A 16,238-nucleotide genomic window follows, 5' to 3' on the forward strand; every position below is an offset into this window, starting at 1 on the left:
AGTCCTTACGCGCGAATTTAAATTAAGGTGATCGGTGCAATTAAAGGAATGGAAAACAACTCGATTTAAATTTTCCTAGCAAAATTGTGTCTTTAAAATAGAGTGTGCTAAGCGTGGAACCACAAGTAGAAGTGACCAGCGGCCTCGTGATTATTGTTAGAATGTGGTTTTCAAGCCAAATCAGCCCGGAAATGTGCGCCGGAAATGTGTTTGCTTTTGCTAGGAATTTAACTGAAACACTTTGAGAATTTTTCTGCAATTTCCTCTGACGATGAAACTGTCCTCCCGTCGACCTCAAATAAGGAACGGTATACCTTTGCCTTTTAGTTAATTTATCGTCACTCGGAAAAATTCGCTTCACATATTAATCGGAATAAGCGAAATAAATTTTTTTTAATTAACCGTTCCGGCTCTTTTTTATGATAATAGGTTAAGTATTTTTATTTTTGGGTCATTCATTTAATTATTTCACTGTTTAAAAATTTTTTAAATATTGGAAATATTATTAATTTATTTAAAAGTCAGTTTTTAAAGGCCCGATTCATAAGATAAGCCACCGGAGACGTTAAAAAAACACTTCCTCTCTCGCATTATTTAAAGGGCTCTGCGGAGATTCAAAATTTGCAACGTAGCCTTTTTTAAATGATTGTGAAGAATTAACAACATTATAACAAATTTTGGTTGCCAATAAAAAAATATTTTTCCATCGCAGAATAAATAATAATAGTCGTTTTTATTGACTGAAAGATTTAAAAATCAAACCAAGATAAAAAAGACACTCCCTACAAATTAGATTCAAAACAAAAAAAGATAAATTACGAGTCGATCATTTGTAAAAACAAAAATCAGTGTGAGAAAGCGTAGAAAACGGAGAATCAGCTGATGTCGGAGGGAAAACAATGTATTTCGCCGTGGTGCAGGATGGGAACTCCAAAGTGGCGCTGCTCCTTCGCCGACTTGCTTCACGTTGCACAGGTTGGAAAACCCTGACGGAAAAACAGGAGAAACAATAAGGCTATTTTTCTTCCGATATAATCCCAGGAGAAATTAAATTAATTCACAAAGGAGAGAATGAAACTCAATATAGAAAAAATGGAAATTAATAAAAATCAAACAAATAACGAGCCCTCAACCCTAAATTATATTTTAAAAATTTATTCTTGGCTCACATTGCGCCTTTTTTGCGCAGCTCCTTCAGCTTCTTGAACAGGTAGCACCTTTTTTCACCCTGTTTCGGTACTGGTCCTCGTGGCTCATCAGTTCCGGCGGCACGTCGTCCATCAGCTCGGGGTCGCTTAGAAAGAAATTTCTTATATTTGCGAAAATAATTTCAAAAATTTCCAACAATCTTTCATTATGGACGAATCAAATAAAAATTTATTTAACAAGGAATATTTTGAACGGTTTAAGGAATAAATTTAAATTTGTAAAATTGAAAAATTGTTTTTTGATTTAGTTTAATTGTTGCTGTTTTCTTCAAAGCTTGCGCAAATTCATGTCCTCTTCTGACACAATTTGAAACTGATAGAAATTTATTTCATTGGTGATTGAAATGATTTTGAAATTTTTCTAATTTTGTAACCGAATTTTCTTAAAAAACTAATCACCTCCAGCTCAACTTAAGGTTTCAGCAAATTTACAAATAATTTACTTTAAATTTCAAAGCTTTATTATAAACTTAAACTAATCAAATTAGAGGCTCAAGTTGAACCGCCTTGGAGCGCGCCCCCCGCATCGCACACAACACAAATAATATTGTGACTTTTAAACCACACACTCTCCAGCTCTCCTTCTTTCCACACGTGCAATCCCTCTCGTCAGTCTCGCGGCGGCCGCGATCATGTGTGTGAATAATGGAAAATAGGCTTGTTATGAGAGGCAAGGCGCGCGGCCTCTCACGGTCCGAAGGAAAACCCGCTCCAGGCACCAAAAAGCGCGCCATTCTCGTGTTTCGGGAAAAATTGTTTGCTGATCATGGGTCGTAATTATTTTTGGGCTTAAATCGTTCCATTTTTAATAACCTGGCTTTAGTTCTTTTAGACGCGTAAGAAATTGTAAATTAGAGTTTAAAGATCGCGGGATTTCCAATATAGCTTTTGTTAGGATAATTTACTTTTTTTGTGTGGGTCTCAATTGTTTCAAATTATTTGTCAGCTGGCCTGTTTTCGAAAATTCGTTGGGAATTGTCAGGTTTATTTCAATAAATTGGATAAATTGAATTGCATAAAATAAATAATTATTTTTTACATAAAACACGCCTCTGCGATATGACTATAATTGTTAAGCAACACAATTGAATAAATTGTTTCCAAAATTATTCTAATGTTGTGTCTGAATCAACATATTAATCTGATGTTTGGCTTTTATCAATTCAAAAAATATGGTCATTCTGTATAGAGATTTTTATTGAAGGTGTCTTGGGAAGACCTGTATTTCTTCGTATTTATTAAGGAATTTTCTCATTGCTTGTAAAAGCAGATATTTCCCAAATCTTGATTTCTCATATTTATTCAATTCTGGAACTTTTTTACCATAATTCGTGCCGTTCTTTTCGTTGCACAAACACTGCTTCCCTGCAAAACAAATGAAAATTATGGTAATTTGACTGAAAGTATTTTCTTTAAGTAAGCGCAGAAACTTTAAAAAGTGATGCAGATGTTGTTTCATATCTGCATAAACTTAAGGAAACAAGAAACATATTTTAAGGTTTGTCAAATAGAGATCTCCGCTTTTTCAAATGGAATATGGAGGTGCCGCATCTGTCGGTGACTCTGAGCACCAAAAACTCTCCGAAATTGGTTCGTAATTTTATTATTTTCTTAACGTGAAATTGCCAAACACGGTCACAATGGCAATTTTAAGTTTTATTTGAAATGAAATAAGTTTAAAAATTCGTCATCTGAGGTGATACCAACCTAGTGTTTCGATAATGACTGCCTCCCTGGTGCATGCCTCTACAGATTTGATGGATTCGAAGGCCTTGAAGATCATGACACCGCTGCCTTCCGACCAGATTTGCCAAATGCGTTGGATCTTTTTCCCCATTTTCTTGTTCGTTTTTCTCACCTCGTCGTAAGTCTTCAGAAGATCTTTGGCTTCTTGGAGGTGATCGTAAGGCCTTGAACCCTGGCCTTTTCCCACGTAAAAAATGCTTCTAACAAAAGTATTCCACTTATTGTTATGAGAGGTAGTGTTGTCATTCCAATAAGGTATTTCATTGATCACCTTTGGGTCGAGCAACAAATAGGTATAAAAGTTAGTACTATCGCCTCCTTCCCAATCCTTATTGTCTTGCTTGAACTCGTTGACCATTTTTTCATCCCACTCGTTACATTTCGATTCATCAATTTTTTTTGGGTATATTATATGATTTTTTAAAGGTTCTAGCTTTGAGAAGGCTTTCTCGTCGGCATTAATGATTTTCAGATATTTTTTCGCAAGTACAATTAATTTCTTATCAATATCTTCTTTTTTAATCTTCGTAGATATCTGTGCAGTTGCCTTTTGGAGGTCGGCGGGTGACTCTTGCGAACTATACAAATAAATTAAATTTCAATGTGGGATAAATTTTAAAAGCAAAAAACTATCACGCGGATGTACATCTGATTTTATTTTTGAAACTTTACCTGTTGGCGTCATCCTTATTCGTGTCCCGTGCATCACTTTGATCTCCATCTGATTTTTCAGGGGTTGTCTCAACTGTTTGAACGCTAAGATTACCGGCGGCGGGACCTAAACAAGTGTATTCTGCTCAGATTCATTTTTCTGTCTTTTTCATTCTCATTACTTTCGGGTGTTTTCTCGTCAACGATGTCGCTCTTGCGTTTCTCCTTTGTTTCATGTCTGTAATAAAAATCAATCTATGCCTCGCGCTCTCTCTTAATTGTAACAAAATCCTTGATGATTTACCTGCTGTTGGATGAAATGGATAGCTTTTCTAGCATCTTCCGCAGCTCATCAAAACTATCGATGACAAACTTCTGAAATGCTAAAAGTGTACGGAAATTGATATGTTTTGCTAATTAAATCAAAATATTATTTTTTCACTTACAACGGCTATCCATAGGAATCGTAAATCCTTTATACACTTCAGGAGCTTAAATAAAATGTATTTTAATACGATATAATTGCTATAAAATATTTCATTTACAGGTTGATGCCACTAATGAGCCTTCCGGCGATTTCTGGTCGGTATCGGGTTCATTCGTAGTGAGATTTTTCTTCCTTCGGCGAGGCATATTGTTCGTTCAGTATGTAGGCGTGTTATGAAAAACTGCAAGAAAAGTATATTTTATTTCTACTTTTAAAGATTGGATTTGATCAAATTGTATTGTTTTCAGATATAAAAAATAGAGCCTCTATAGCCACTTCCATTTATACAAATTTAAGGTTGTATTTATTAATATCAAATTTTCGTGACGCTTTGACATTTCCAAAGTTGGAGTGTTGTTTGGCAAAAAAGTGGAGCAATATGGACACTCTTTTTCAAAATTTAATTATCTCTGAAAATAAAGCCAAAGATCTCCTGATTAAAACGACCTTTCTGATTCACATTTTTCATCATCCATTAAAAGAATTTTTGATATCCATTAGAAATACATTTGTTTCAGAAAAATGTGAAAAATTTTAGTAAAACCGTTGTTTCATGCAATGGAGTTGGTTTTCCCAAAAAATGCGGGTTTTTTCTTTGTGGCTTTTCCCAACTCAAAAGCGAATTTAAAGTGAAAGAAAAAAATTTGAGACTTAAAGTTAGTATATATGTCTATATCACCTTTTGGCGAATGATAATGACTCGGCAGTGCAAGAAAAAAGTGTCACGCGTCCGCACAAAAGTACACAGCGTTCTTGCTGCCAAAAAAAAATTTATCGACCCCTCGCCCTGCCTTTTTTTATTGCTTCAACGCGCGCACAATTCATCTGATCGGGGTGAAGTTAGCTCTAGGCGATAGTACTCACTCAGAGAGGTCTACCACTTGGAGCCAACTTCACTCCGAGGGGTCGATCGATTTTCCGCAGCACGAACGCGTTGGCGGGCAGAGAGTAAACTGCACCCGCGCTGCTGCTCTAACCAAGCACAAAACGTTTTAAATTTAACACTGATTTCAACTTATTTAAAAATAAATCTGCCAGATAAACCTTTATTTGCCAGCCATATTCGATTTTTTGTTTTAAATATGCACGCGCTGCAAGTCACAAAACATTATGGCATTTTAAGTCTCCAGACGGCTGCTTCTGAGGTGGCAAAATTTGCCAAATAAAACTCAAATATAAGCGACGGCAAAACCTACAAAAACAGGAAGGTCGGTGAAATTCAAGGGGGAAAAATGGTCCTTGAGTTTCGCAAAATGTGCTCGAAGTTACTGAAGCATTGAAATCCGGCTTTGGAGCGAATCTCAGGGTCGGGTTACCCTGAAAAAGGTTGTCAGGGTACCGCAGGTCAAAGCCCCGTCCGAGACCTGTCGAATGAGGGGTCGTGGTCCACGATCGTACGAACGGCCGAATTTTAATAAAAATAAATCCATTTTTGCCTGGCACCATATCAAAGCGGAAAAAAAATTAATTTTAATTTTTCTATGGGCGCTGAAAATCTGAAAATCAGTTTTCCAGACCCGTGGTCCGATGGAGTTGGTTTTGCCGCGCCCGCGCCTCCGCCGTAAAATCTATTTTAAATTTTAAAGAGCCGGCATGCGGTTTATTTATTTTTAAATGCCCGATGGGCCGCATGGCGATTCTGACGTAAAGATACGCGTCCCGGCGACGAACCACGGCGACTGCAATACGCAATTCTGCCGATTTTTTACCCTGTTAGAGAAGATAGGGAATTGGATTGCTCTACATTTTTGTTAATTATTTTTGCACCTGCACTGCAAAGGTTGTGTCTTTAACATTTATCAAAATTCGAACCGCAGCTAAAATTGTCTTAAATTTTTTTCCGCTCTGAATAAATTAAAAAAATTATCTCTCATGTAGCAAAAATTAAATGTTTCAATAAGGAATTGGTTTTGGATTTTTAAAATAATTGAACACTTACCTTAATTAACACGTTTCTCCTGAAGTTCTTGTCCGCGAGTTGAAATTAAGGCGATCGGTGCCTGTAATTGTCACTCAATTAAAATTTTCCTGGCAATTTGATATTAGAGCAGTGGTCTATATTGGGATGATACACCTGCTCGTCGTGGAGCCACAAGATAAAGTGACCCTTGGCCCGTGCGTGATGCTTATCAGCCACGCATTTTCCAAATATTTGCAAGATAACGTGCGGTACTGATTGCGGAAAGGGACGGGACGGGACACGGCAAATACGCAAACGCACAAAATTAATAAAAAACTCACCTTTAAATGGTTTCAGTTTTTTTTATCTTTGGTACATGGCGCCTGTGGATAGCTGCGCCCCGGAGAATGACAGAGTTTGTCGCACTTGCAAAAGTACAAAAATTTTAAAATATAAAATAATTGAATAAATACCTTTAATAACACGTTTCTCCTGAAGTCCTTGTCCTAGAGTTTAAATTATGGCGGTCGGTGCATGTCAGTGGGTCAAAAGTGTCATTTGAGGCGATTAAAAGAACTCTTTAATTTAAATTTTCCTGGCAACTATATGGATTTCAGAGTCTCGTCTACCTGCGCGCGGCGTGGAACCTCAAGTGGAAGTGACCCGTGGTTCCGGACATGCTTATTGTTTCCCTTCGACCACGCGAATCTATGTTCCAATTTTGGCACAGAAATCCCAAAATAGCCAAACCTAGCTAAAAATCTGGAGGAAGTAGGAGTGGGACAAATTTGCATATTTTGGTTAGTAGCAAAATCGAGCCAGCGCGCGCTGCTCGCAGTTTTTAACTTTTCTGCTCCACGCGCTTTTTTATTTTGGCTCTAAGCGGAAGCTCGATTTTATCTGCTCTTGCTTTAAATAATTTAATTAAGTTTCAAGCGGTATTTTACTTTGCTTTAAATGGGTTACGGTTTTGCTCATTATATAAACAAATTTAATAATATTTGTTGCTGATTGACAAATTTCGCTTTGTCCGTCCAACGCAATAATATCCACAGCGATAAAGATTAAAAGTCTTTGACTAATATGTGTTTCCAAAAACGCCTATTCAGTTGACGAAGAGCTCGGTCGCTCGACCCACGGACAGGAAGACACATCAGCCGTGACGCCGATTTTCAAAGACGACACGTGCCAAATTAGCGGCCGATTTGAGCATCACGTCGCAGTAGTTAGCACGAATAAAGGACAAAATCAATTTATAATAATTGAAAGCACCTCTCAAATGCAGCAGCTTCCTGTCACGCATTATTTAATTAAAGGGCACGCTGAAGAGATGCAGATTTTTTAATTATTAAAAATTTGCATCACAAAATAAATCGTTCGTTTTATTGTCTAAAAGATTTATGAATCAAACCAAAATCACAAAAAAGACACACTTCCTACGAATTAGAGTCACAACAAAAAATATGAATTTCTAATCGTTCGTTTTAATATACTTTCGATATAATACCAGCAGAAATTTAGTATTTAGTAGCCTTTTTGCGCGGTGAGTCAGAGAGGGCGACACACTTTTGTCTTCCTTCACGCGTGCTTCCTTTGGCCGACGGACACTCTCAAGCGAATCCTTTGCAGTGGTCTGCTGGGTGTTGTACCTTGCATGAGTTTGGCCAAATTAATGAAACAAAAACGAAAACTGTGTACGACATTCCGCTCTCTGTTGGGAGCTGCGCACACAGCGAGCAAAACGACGTGTCGTGTCGCGCGCGCTCCCGTTTTTTAGTTTTGTGATTTACGGCGGAATTTAATCTGAAATGGCGTGCATTATGATTTTCTAGTGTTTTAAAAATGTTTAATTCAAACTTTTTAAATTACAGCGGCCGCGCGAAGAGACAATAGGATTTTTTTAGAGTTTTGCAATTCAAAAAAGTAATATTTATTTTATATTTTATGATTTTAATTAATTTTCTGGGACGACGGACAAAATTGTCTCCTTCCTGTCCTTGCTCTTTCCGTCGTTAATCAAATCACAGGCTCAATTTGAATCCGCGCCTTTGAGCGCGCACCCCAAATAATAATGTGTCTTGGACTTTTACATCACACGCACTCCAGCGCTCTCCTTATTTCTACTTTTTTTCTCTCTCTCGGCCTCTCACGGACCGATGGAGAACTCGCTCCGGCACCGAAAAGCGCGCCTTTCTCGTGTTTCGGGAAAAATTTGTGCTTGGAGTTTGAAATAAAATGCTGATGATATCTATTTAAATTAGAGTGTAAGGATCGCGGGCTTTCCTATATAGATTCGAGTGTATCGAAATTATTTAGATTTATTGTCTGCTCCTTTTCCTTTCTCGAAAATTCTTCGGAAATTATCAGGTATTTACATTAATAAATTGAAAAGATGAAGTCAATTTCGCGTATAATTTTATTTTTAAAGTAAAAATCACACGATATACATTAACACGATTTTTTTAATTGAAATAATAAAAACAGAGCCAGCCGGTAATTTTGGGTTACATGGGCAGCCGCCAGCCACCCTTGAATAAGGGTAAAAAAATAAAAGTGCAGCAGAAAAAAATGTCTTTTGCAAAGGTTAAAAATTTTGTCGGCCGCGCCAGCCACCAGCCGCCACCTTATATTTTGCGGCTGCTGAGACATCTAATAATAAATTAAATCGTTTCAATAATTACCATCATGCGTACATTACAATTTGTTGTTAACCAATTCATTTTCCACATTAAAAATAATGGACAACCAATTAAACAGACTAAATTAATGTTATAACGTGTACGGGGTGATCGGTATCTTGTCTGCAGTCAATTCCCTCATTGCTTTTAACAGCAGATATTTGCCGAAGCTTAATTTCTGATCTGGAGGCAAATTTTTCACCACTCCTCCAGCGTGATACGTGCTGCGAATTTTGTTGCACAAACTCGGAAACCCTGTAAAACCAAAGAAATCACTGAAAATATTTTGTAAGCACAGACACTAAATTGAAGCTAATGTTATTGATTAATAAACTGAAGGAAAATTAAAATTAGAGCAAATTTTATCAACATTTGTGCAAAATACGGTGTACGTTTTTATTTTCTTAACATTGAAATGATCACATAGATTTATTGAAAGTAAAATATTTGTGTGACGACATTAATTTAATGGCAAGTAACACCTACCTAGGGTTTCAATCATGACTGCCTCCCTGGTGAATGCCTCTTTAGATCTGATGAATCCGAAGGCCTTGATGATTATCACGCCGCCGCCTTCCGACCAGATTTTCAGAATGTGCACGATTTTTGCGATATTTTTATTTTTTTTCTCCATTTCCCTGACCTTTTCATCTACACTTTTGCTAGCTGTCAGAACATCGTAGGCCTCTCTGAGGTGCTCGTGGGGCCTTAAATTCTTGCCCTTTCCCACATAAAAAATGCTGTTGAGAAAAGTTGTCCACTTTTGCTCCGGGGTCGCGTCGTTCCACTGAATTCGACTGATCACCCTTGAGTCGAGCAGCAAGTGCGTAAAGTAGCATCGTCCACTTCTACCTCGAAACTGCGCGGCCATGTCTTTCTCCAGCTGCTTATTACGCGAGTTCTCCTCCTCGTCGCTCGGGTAACGCAGTATTTCTTCATCTAAACGCTCGAGAGTTTTCGTGGCTCTGTCGGCAGCAGGGGTTGTCAGATAATTTCTCACTCTTGCAACTCGTCCATCAATAGCGTCTCGCATACTCATCTCGGCAGACCCTCTTTTAATCTACACAAATAAATTTTATTTCAATCAATGTAGAATAGAAAATATTGTATTTGGTGCAGCCATAAAACCATTTTTATTTTTTAACCTTTAATATTTATAGACAAAGGGCTGAATAAAACAACGAAGTGAAAACAAAAAGTATCCTGACCTTAAGTTGTGTCTATTTCGCCTTGGCGCCTGATAATGACTCGGCAGTGCAACAAAAACGTGTCACGCGTCCGGACAAAAGTTCACACACACGCGCTTTATGCGGGAAGAGAGTGCGTACACCTGCACTATGCGTGTGTCGTGATTTTACAGCAGGGGGTTTTGTTTTTCTGCTGCTCGAACCAAACACAAACCGTTAATATAAATTAAATTTAAATTTAAAAGCCTGATAAAAGTAGAAAAATGCAATAGAAGTGGAAAAATGACCCTTTATTTGCCAGCTACATTTGAAGAGAATAAGACACAAATATAAGCAACGGCACCAGGTTGCGTGACCTGAGGAAGGTTGGTCAAAGTCAAGGGTGTAAATCGTCGTCGAATATTGCCAAATAATGTGCTCGAAATTGGTGAAAAGCATTAAAATCCGGCTTTGGAGCGAATCTCAGGTCGGATTACCCTGAAAAAGGTCGTTAGGGTGTGCCAGGTCAAAGCCCCTTCCGAGAACTGTCCAATGAGGGGTCGTGGTCGACGATCGGACCAACGACCGAATTTAAATAAAAATAAAACCATTTTCGCCGATCATGATACAAAGTGTAAAAAATTAATTTTATTTTTTTCTATGGGCGCTAGAAATTTAAAAATCGGTTTCCTGGCCGGTGCTGGTCTGGCGCGTGGTTTTGCTGCGCCCGCCTCCGCCGTAAAATCGTTTTTAAAGTGCCTTGTTTATTTATTTCTATTTTTAAATGCCCCATGGGCTGGATGGCGATTCTGGCCGGCGTATATAGATTAGCCTCCCCGCGACGATCCGCGTCGATTGCTCACGTTCTGCACCGCAATATGCAACTTTGCCGATTTTTTTCTACCCGGTTAGACAAATCAAGGGAGTTTCTGCTCTAATTTAAATTATCCACTGTGCAAAAATTTTACAATAAAGAATATGAATAATTTTTGAAATAATTTAATACATACCTTATTAATGTGTTTCTCCTGAAGTTCTTGTCCTCGAGTTCAAATTAAGGCGATCGGTGCGTGTAATTGGGCCAAAAGTGTGCCTCAATTTCAATTTTCGTGGCAACTCTGGATTTTGTAGAGTCTGGTGTTTATAGACACATGTGCTGGGCGCGCGGAACCGCAAGTGGAAGTGACCCGTGGCCTCATGCTTATTGTTGCGAAGCCACATCGCCAGCCACACACGAATATGTGTGTTCCAATTTTAGCATGAATTTCCCTAAAGCAGCTATATTCCTACTTCTAAGTTTAGCAAACCAACCATGCAGATACGCAAGCCCAAAATCTGGAGAGGGGCACGCAGATAGCTACTCTTTTTGACATGCTGTAACAAAATCAAATCATTTTGATCGTTTTTTCGAACTTTTGTGCTCGCCTTACGCTTTAAAGAGGATTTATAATGCATGAAATCATCCCTTAGGATTAATTTGAAACCAAAATTGATCTAATTAACAGCGTAAAATTTTTAGAAAATTGGCTCCAAAGTTAGAATACTTGTCTCCTTACTTGAAATTTGATTTTATTTCCCTAGAAAGAGTTTCCCTAAAAGGTTTCAAAACGATGTTGGACACATCTCAACCAGAGGAATCGAAATCTGCCAAGAAAGTGTTGTCAAGTGTTGCCAATTTTGGAGAAAATTGGAAAAAATTTAATTTTTTCCTTTTTATCATTGCATCCAACAAATCAAATGATTTTCAATTCTCGCCCTGCTTTAAAGCAAATTTTCTCAAAGGTAGGCAACGCTTGTGTTAGCTTTATCGGCGCCACGGGCTGCTGCCTTCCAGTCCGTTTTGCTATTATTTCTTCCTGCTGCTGATTGTGAGGCCGCCGCGCAGTCAGTTGTTATTCCATCGCAGGGGCAAGATGCACCCCGCGAAGCTGCCGTTTCGAGCCGGTTGCCTGCCGCGCTGTGCCAGAGAAACAACTCTGAGAATTTTTCTGGGAAATGGAACTGCCCTGCTCCGATCTCAAAGGATGTAGCGTACAACGGCAATTAGAATTAAAAATACAGAATTTTCTTACGTTAATTATTTCACTATTTTAAAATTTTTTGTAGCGTTTAAATTAATTTATTAAAAACCCAAAAAAAAATTAATTAAACTTGCTTCCTTCCCAACAGTGTTTTGAGTTGCGATCTGTAGAACGCAGAGCGAGAGCAGACTTCAAAACACAACTCAGCCACCGGAGAGACGCTTTAAAAAATTAAAAAAACGCTTCCCCTCTGCAGCCACTTCCTCTCACGGAATATTTAAAGGGCTCCGCGCAGGGATTTAAAATTTGCTACGTAGCATTTTAAACGATTACAAATTGAGCACGGAAAAACAATAATTTGGATTTTGCCACATAAAAAATGTTTTAAGATTTAGTTCAATGATTTCTGTGTTCTTCTTGATGAAATTCTGACAAATTTAGAGTTTTAGGATCGCGGGGTTTCCTATCTAGCTTGAAGTGTATCTAAATTATTTAGATTTTTTATTGTCTGCTTCTTTCTTCCTTTAACGAAAGTTATTCGGAAATTGTCAGTTTTATTGAAAAGTCAATTAGCGTATAAAATATTATTTTTAATGTAAAAATCACACGACATGACTAAAATGGTTTTAAATTTACGTAATAAAAAAAGAGGTCTCAGCCTGCCGCCAGCCTGTAATTTTGGGTCACGTGGGCATCTGCCCGTGATAAAGGGCAAAAAATTAAATAGTGTCTTGCGCACGTTTAAAATATTGTCGGCCGGCTAAAAATTCTGCTAAGCTGTTCCCGCCAGCCGCATTAAATCTCGCGGCTGAGACCTTTAAAAATAAATTAAATCGTTTCAATAAATGCTCTCAAGCGTAGTAAATAAATAATTACAATCTGGCGTTTGCCTTTCCTTTTTTCTCATTAAAAATTATGGACAAACAATTAAATGGACTAAAAAAATGTTATAACATGTATGGAGTGATCGGTATCTTGTCTGTAGTTAATTCACTCATCATTTGTAACAGCAGATATTTCCCAAAGCTTGATTTCTTAACCGGTTCCAATTTTTTCAACACACCTCCATCGTGATACGAGCCGCCAATTTTGTTGTGCAAACTCGGCTTCCCTGCAACACCAATCAAATTATGATAATTTGACTGAAAATATTTTGCTAGCGCAGACTTTAAATTGAAGCTAACGTTGATTAATAAACTGAAGGAAATTAGAATTGCGGAGAAAATTTTATCTACATCTGTGCAAAATTCAGATCTCCTATATATCCTATAGGTTACTTTGACCACCATACACACTGTCCAAATTTGTGTATTTTTTTCTTAACGTCGAAACGATCCCATTAGCAATCCCATAGATTCATCTCATTGGGTTTCTGGACTTTAATTTAACGTTAACATTATTTATACCAACCTAGGGTATCGATTATGACGGCTTCCCTGGTGAATGCCTCGTAAGGTTTGATGAATCCAAAGGCCTTCAGGATTATGACGCCGTCGCCTTTTGACCAGATTTTCAAAATATGCAAAAAGTTTTGGATATTTTGACCCTGTTTATTCTTTTTACTTTTTTCATGCATTTCATCGACCTTTTCTTCTACATTTTTGTCAGCCGTTAGAATTTCGTAGGCACCTGTGAGGTGATCGTAAGGCCTCAAATTCTTGCCTTTTCCCACATAAAAGATGCTTCTAACGAAAGTTTTCCACTTTTCCTTGGGGTCCAATTTTTGCCACTTGTCTATTCCATTGATCTTCCCTGAGTCGAGCAACAAGTACGTAAAGTAGTCCTTGCTATTGAGTTCTTCTCTCTTTTTCTCTTCATCTTCAATGTTTTTAATTTTATCTAGAATATTCTTTATTTGCTCGATCACGTTTTCAACCATTTCTCTCTCCAGCTGCTTATTACGCGACATCTCGTTCTCATCACTTGAGTAAAGCAGCATTTCTCCATTTAAAGGCTCGAGTCTTTTCATGAAATTCTCGGCAGCAGGGTGTCCCAGATAATCTCTCACTTTTTCAAATCGTTCTTTAATAGCATTTCTCATACTCGGCAGAGTTCCCTCTTCTCTCTGATGGCCTTTCTCCTCGCTATAACACAAATCAATTTGCGCTTCTCTAGTCAAATTTCTTGACGATTTACCTGCTGTGGATTAAATTGAACAGCTGTACTTTCATCCATCGCTCCTCAGCAAAACTTTCGATAACAAACCTCTGAAAGGCTAAATGTACGGAGATTATTATGTTTGGCAAATTAAAAAAATATTTTTCATTTACAAAGGTTATCCATAGGGATCGTAATTCCATGACAAACTTCAGTACCTTGAACAAAATGTATTTTAATACGATGTATATTTGCTGCAAAATATTTCATTTACAGACGAATTCCTCTGCTGAGCATTGAGATGATTTCTCGTCGGTCTCGATTTTTGTGTCAATTGTGTTTTCCTTGAATTTATTGGTATACAACCAATGGGCGACGAATAATACGAGCAGGAAAGAAATTACGCAAAAAAACACCGTCGGGATATCCATGATGTGCGGATCAGTGTGCCTGTAAACTTGATCATAAATCGTGTTTTATATAATTCATTAACTTTAAACTTTCGATAGATCTGAAAATTGGTTTCCAGACCGGTTTCGTAAGTCCCTTTAAATTTTCGCCCCCGCCGCAGCAAAATCTGCGCTATTTTAAATTAGTGTTCTGGTTTTATTTTTATTTTTAAATTCCCGATCGGCCGCGTGGTGATTCTAAACCGTGTCGATTGATCCGGTTCTTTGAAATACGCAACTTTGCCGATTTTTTACCCTGGTAGAAAAGATCAGGAATTGGATTGCTCGAGATTTGTAATTTTTTTACACCTGCCCTGCAAAGGGTGTGTCTCATAACCAAATTCGAACTGCATCTAAAATTGTCTTAATTTTTTTCTGCCGCAAAATGTACTAAAAAATTATCTATGTATCATGTAGCAAATAATGTTTGAATTTTAAAATAATTGAAAACAAACCTTTTTAACACGTTTCTCCTGAAGTTCTTGTCCTCGAGTTCAAATTAAGGCGATCAGTGCGTGTAATTGGGCCAAAAGTGTGCCTCAATTTCAATTTTCCTGGCAACTGAATTTTATAGAGTCTGGTCTGTAAAGACACATGTGCTGGGCGCGCGGAACCGCAAGTGGAAGTGACCCGTGGCCTCATGCTTATTGTTACAAAGCCACATCAGCCACATGAATCTGCGTGATCCAATTTTAGCACGAAATATCCCTAAAGCAGCTATATTTCCTACTTCTAAATTTAACAAACCAAACCATGAAGACACCCAAGCCCAAAATCTGGAGCTGCTCTTTTTGGCATGTAGCAAAATCGAGCCAGATTGCTTGCTTTTTTTCTGCTCCTTTGATGCTGCATATTCCTAATAATTCTTGTTACCAATGCACGAATAAATCCTTTAGGATCCAGTTTAAACAAAAATTGACCTAAGAAATTGAGAAAAGTAGCTGCAAAGTTAAAAAATGGTGAGAACTGTCTCCTTACTCGAAATCCTATTTTATTTCACAACAAAGAGTATTTCCGTAAAAGGTTTCACACGCTGTTGGACTTATCTCGACGAGAGAAATCGAATTCTGCCAAGAAAATGTGGTCAAGCGCTGCAAATTTTCGAGAAAATTGGCAAAATTTTGAATTTTCACGATAGCAAAGGTTCTTTTTTGATTATTGCAAATTGTAAAATATTTTTCTTTTCGATCAAATGCTTATTGCATCTAAAAATTCAAGAAATTTCCACTGTCACCCTGCAGCAATCCACTAATTAAAGCAAATTTGCTTCAAACTAAAACCAGAGGCTTTATAGTGGTTCCGAGCGGATGCTGATGAGCCGGTAATTCTACCCGTCTTGTTTCGGGCCGTCTTTGCGTATCGGCTGCATGTCCGTTGTTATTTCACCCGTGCTGAAGGACCGTCGGAGGATGTATCACAAACGGGCCGCCGCGCAGTTGTTATTCCATCGCAGGGGCAAGATGCACCCCGCGAAGCTGCCGTGTCGAGCCGGTTGCCTGCCGCGCTGTGCGCCGGAGGTTCGGAAACACCTCTGAGAATTTCCTCTGGCAATGAAACTGTCGTGCTGTCATTGATCTCAAACGATGGAGTGTTGATTTTGATAAGATGCCAAATAGTTATTTTGAAGGAACCGTTTTAAAATAACAGGTGGAGGATTAAAAATACGAAAATATTTATTTATTTGTCGATTAATTCGATTATTTCACCGTTTTAATAACAATTCGACAGGAATGATTTCTATCACAGGAGCAAAGCTGCAGGATTAGTACATTTCTTGATCTTGTGTGTGCTGAAAACCTCCTCTTGCTCTCACGTCCGCGATAATAATCCTGAAA

At 38.0% G+C, this 16,238-nt stretch overlaps 1 protein-coding gene and 1 long non-coding RNA gene across 3 annotated transcripts; both read right to left on the reverse strand.

Annotated features, from left to right (window-relative positions):
- Positions 1–2,392: 2,392 nt before the first annotated feature.
- LOC135934061 (ankyrin repeat and LEM domain-containing protein 1-like) lies at positions 2,393–4,258 on the reverse strand. The gene is made up of 7 exons (XM_065475573.1): positions 4,151–4,258; positions 4,052–4,096; positions 3,910–3,988; positions 3,788–3,860; positions 3,627–3,732; positions 2,916–3,532; positions 2,393–2,573 (listed from the first exon to the last, which is right to left on the reverse strand). The coding sequence occupies exons 6-7, from the start codon at positions 3,310–3,312 to the stop codon at positions 2,404–2,406; spliced, it is 567 nt and encodes a 188-aa protein (XP_065331645.1). The 5' UTR covers positions 3,313–3,532; positions 3,627–3,732; positions 3,788–3,860; positions 3,910–3,988; positions 4,052–4,096; positions 4,151–4,258; the 3' UTR covers positions 2,393–2,403.
- A 4,132-nt stretch (positions 4,259–8,390) lies between these two features.
- Positions 8,391–14,925, reverse strand: LOC135948125 (uncharacterized). Of its 2 annotated transcripts, none has more exons than XR_010575766.1 (3): positions 14,859–14,925; positions 9,157–9,730; positions 8,391–8,925 (listed from the first exon to the last, which is right to left on the reverse strand). It is a non-coding gene; the product is annotated as an uncharacterized LOC135948125 (long non-coding RNA). The 2 variants fall into 2 exon arrangements; XR_010575765.1 differs by lacking the exon at positions 14,859–14,925 and adding an exon at positions 10,847–11,020.
- Between the last annotated feature and the right edge of the window lie 1,313 nt (positions 14,926–16,238).

The sequence above is a fragment of the Cloeon dipterum genome, chromosome 1 (assembly GCF_949628265.1).
Source record: "Cloeon dipterum chromosome 1, ieCloDipt1.1, whole genome shotgun sequence".
NCBI classification, from domain to species: domain Eukaryota; kingdom Metazoa; phylum Arthropoda; class Insecta; order Ephemeroptera; family Baetidae; genus Cloeon; species Cloeon dipterum.